Below are 3,279 nucleotides of genomic sequence, written 5' to 3'. Positions count from 1 at the left end.
TCCTAAAAAATCTTCTATTTTGAATTACACCCATTTAAAAAGTTTTCATTACACATTTTTATCTGCATTATATATGATAATAATATACATTGTTCATTTTTTATTTGATTTGTTTTGTAAACAATTTGAGTGGAAATTTCACTCAAATCTGTGAGACCAGGACTAGTTGTTACACTTTCTCTGGCGTATATTTTTCAGTGCAGGTTTATTTGTGAAAGCCACAAACCTAAAACTTGAATAGACACAAACCATAAATTCTTTGACAACAAATTCAGTTGTCTCTACAATAGACCTGTCATTAAACAGCTTTTTATACTTTTCAGCTACATTTGAACAGTTTCTGAATGACAACAAGGTGGACCATGAATCTTCTTTTGACATTCATTGTGTGGCACGTATGGTATACTTTACCTCCAGACACTGTTATTTTACATTGTTTCAGAAATAAAGCATCATCACACTCCATGTTTCTTTCAACATTTACAAATCAATAAAAAAATCTCAAAAATATTTAGCTTGTGCACCCTATCAATGTATGTGGAATCCATTCTAGACTGTGTACATAATGTATCTTCAGTCAACAACCCAAGGATTGTTCAGATAATCCCAATAACTCATCGCAGTTTTTCCCTGAGGTTTGCCCCCATCTCAGACCTGCTTCAAATTTTTTCAATCACCTTTTCAAGTAAGAATATTAATCTTTCTCTGTTTTTTTCGTGAGGACAGTCCAGCCCATTGCATCCTAAACTGCTTTTCACGTGATTAGTGATATGCGCCGACCTTCTGTCTCTTTCAAGGGCCGCTCTGTCCCTAGCCAAAACTTCTCTGTCTTTCTGCAGTCGGGCTCTGTCCTGTTCCAAAGACGCCTTGTCTCTGTTAACTGCAGCTTTGTCCTTCTCTACCTGGGCTCTGTCCCGCTGAAGCGCTGCTCTTTCCCGATCGGCAAGGGCCCTTTCCCGCTCTAGAAGGGCTTTTTCTCTGTCCAGGCCTCCAAGCTCCTTTTCTAGAAGCTGTCTTTCTCTTCGAAGTTTGGTTCTCATGATGTCCAGCGAGTGACTTTCTGTCGTCTGCTTGCCTTTTTGTCTTCCCCGCTTAACCAGATGCGGACTGGAGGCCGGGGGCACGTTCACCAAAGTTCCTTCCTCTTCCAGGAATTCTAGTATTTCCCCTCCGACTTTAATCTGGCGTAGCCGCTTACTTGGATGAGGTGCATTATCATTGTCAGCTTCTGATGTGATCACTTGCTGGCTGATCTTTTCATCAAACTCTTCACCCAGAGCATCGTCCATGAGATTGAACCATTTCCAGCAGGTGGGGTTCTTCTCCACACCGGTGGGAGGATATTTTGCATCCTTGTAATGAAGTGTGAAATGCATTAAATTGTTGAATATGTTCTGAGAAAGTTGGCATTTGCAAAACATAATTAGCAGTGAGACCAACCTTATATCTTGCCTTCAGGTTTTCCCACTTTTTGGCAATCTGCTCAGTTGTCATCTTTTCCTCAAGCCCCATTTCTCTGAGTATTGCACTGAAAAAATAAACAAAATAACGACTTTGAATCTGAACGCAGGTTATGAGAGAGCAAGGCAAATTTTAAGACTGCAAATCTCACCTCCAGGCTGTTTTAGACGAATTTTTCCTCCCGTCAAAAAGCGCCGAGTTGCTCGATCGCAGCTGTATCAGCTTTGTGATATCCTCATTAGACACTATAGTGCACATAAAACAGCCAGTTAGTTAGCTTAATGCTCACATTACTAATTAGTTTCGCGCAAAAACGAACGACTTACTTTTATAGATGAGTTTAGAGCTGGTCGACGCCGAATCCATATTTTATATCACTTCGTAAAACAGATTTCTAGGGCCCTTAATAGTGCACGTTGAAAGTGTGCTTCTGTTAACATTCCCTCCCAGGGAAAATGGCGCCGTACGAGCACAGCCTGGATATGCTGTCTACTAAGTGCCCTTATTTTGAAGGAGTGAATTTGCGTATAAAATATTTCTTGAAATGTAAATTTGGTTTGACTTAAACGGAATTAATACGTGTGAATAGAACATTAAACTCAAACGCATTCACGAGATCTTTTTTTGGCTACTGACTAGGCTAAAAGACCAAACCAAACCAAAGAAAAGTAATTAGCATTAAATGTGTGCGTGGCTTACTAGACCGAAGGGTGTAAGTACAATAATAATTTTAGCTCTTTTATGTGTATTTAAAAGACTATTAAAGTCTCAGAGTGTCATTATTATGTTAGAATTACTGTCCAGATCTAGATTAAAGAATCATAGTATTCACAAACAACTGTAATTGGTCTATCCCGAACAGCGCTGAGAAAAATAACAGGCACCGCGAGACAACCCTATCACGTGGCGGCTGTTACTTTGCTCATCGCTTATCAGAATTGAACAATCAGAGTCGTTTGTGATTACTAGATGAGGATTTTTAAAAATCGTATAAAGCGAGATAGCGGCTAAGTTTTCCAGGCCACGTGTTAACAAATTAATAGATTTGAACAGTTATTTTTAGTGTACGAATGTATCAAATAAAAACTTCCTGAAATTTGAATACACTCGCGGTTCTCTATTCAGCAATGCGCCACCTGGAGGAAGACAACTTTCGTGTCATTGAAAACAACAAATCAACATTTTCCACCCATCGGTAACGGTGAGAAATGAGAAGTCTCCGTATAAGCCGATAAACAGTGTAGCTCTACAAGAAGAGGTATAGGTTGTAGATAAAAGAATATGCCCAAAGAAGAAATTATGTATCATTCTACATTAAGGCAATGCTAATAGTCACGTTGGAATTTGGATTATAATGTACACATCTCCACATATTTGTCACAACTCAGAGGCAGTTCTTGACTACTTGATTTACTTATATTCATAAAATAAATACAATACTCTTAGATAAAATAAACAGCTGCTTTTATCCTACCCAGATCTTCATGCAGTGTGTTTGAAATCTCAACTAATGCACTTGACCTTTACAAGCCTCTGCTAAACTATTAATAATAGAGGGGGTCTCCTTCTCTAATGAAGAAACAGTCAACAAGTCCAGTCAGGATGGAGTGTCAACATACAATTCATCAACTAATTTGGTGAGAGATGTGGCCCAGTTAATGTTTAGGTCTGCCAAGTAGTTTTTGCATAAACCTGTCAGATGCATTTAAAAAACTGGAAAGTGTGGAAGTATGGCAGTCCATCTGTCCCAAAAAAGCATCGACTGCTTTATACAATACATTGTTTTAGTCAAGCAAGCTGTACACTCCCTACTTTACA

General features: G+C 38.8%; 1 protein-coding gene across 1 annotated transcript; it reads right to left on the bottom strand.

The window, feature by feature from the left end:
- Positions 1-277: 277 nt before the first annotated feature.
- On the bottom strand, positions 278-1,893 carry LOC107716649 (uncharacterized). The gene is made up of 4 exons (XM_016523142.1): positions 1,788-1,893; positions 1,613-1,706; positions 1,441-1,528; positions 278-1,352 (listed from the first exon to the last, which is right to left on the bottom strand). Exons 1-4 carry the CDS (start codon positions 1,825-1,827, stop codon positions 660-662), a joined length of 915 nt encoding a protein of 304 aa, XP_016378628.1. The 5' UTR covers positions 1,828-1,893; the 3' UTR covers positions 278-659.
- Positions 1,894-3,279: the final 1,386 nt, after the last annotated feature.

The sequence above is a fragment of the Sinocyclocheilus rhinocerous genome, unplaced genomic scaffold, assembly GCF_001515625.1.
Source record: "Sinocyclocheilus rhinocerous isolate Xijiao unplaced genomic scaffold, SAMN03320098_v1.1 scaffold1201, whole genome shotgun sequence".
In the NCBI taxonomy this organism is placed as follows: domain Eukaryota; kingdom Metazoa; phylum Chordata; class Actinopteri; order Cypriniformes; family Cyprinidae; genus Sinocyclocheilus; species Sinocyclocheilus rhinocerous.
Note: the sequence above shows the minus strand (reverse complement) of the source record. Positions and strands in the feature narration are given on the sequence as shown.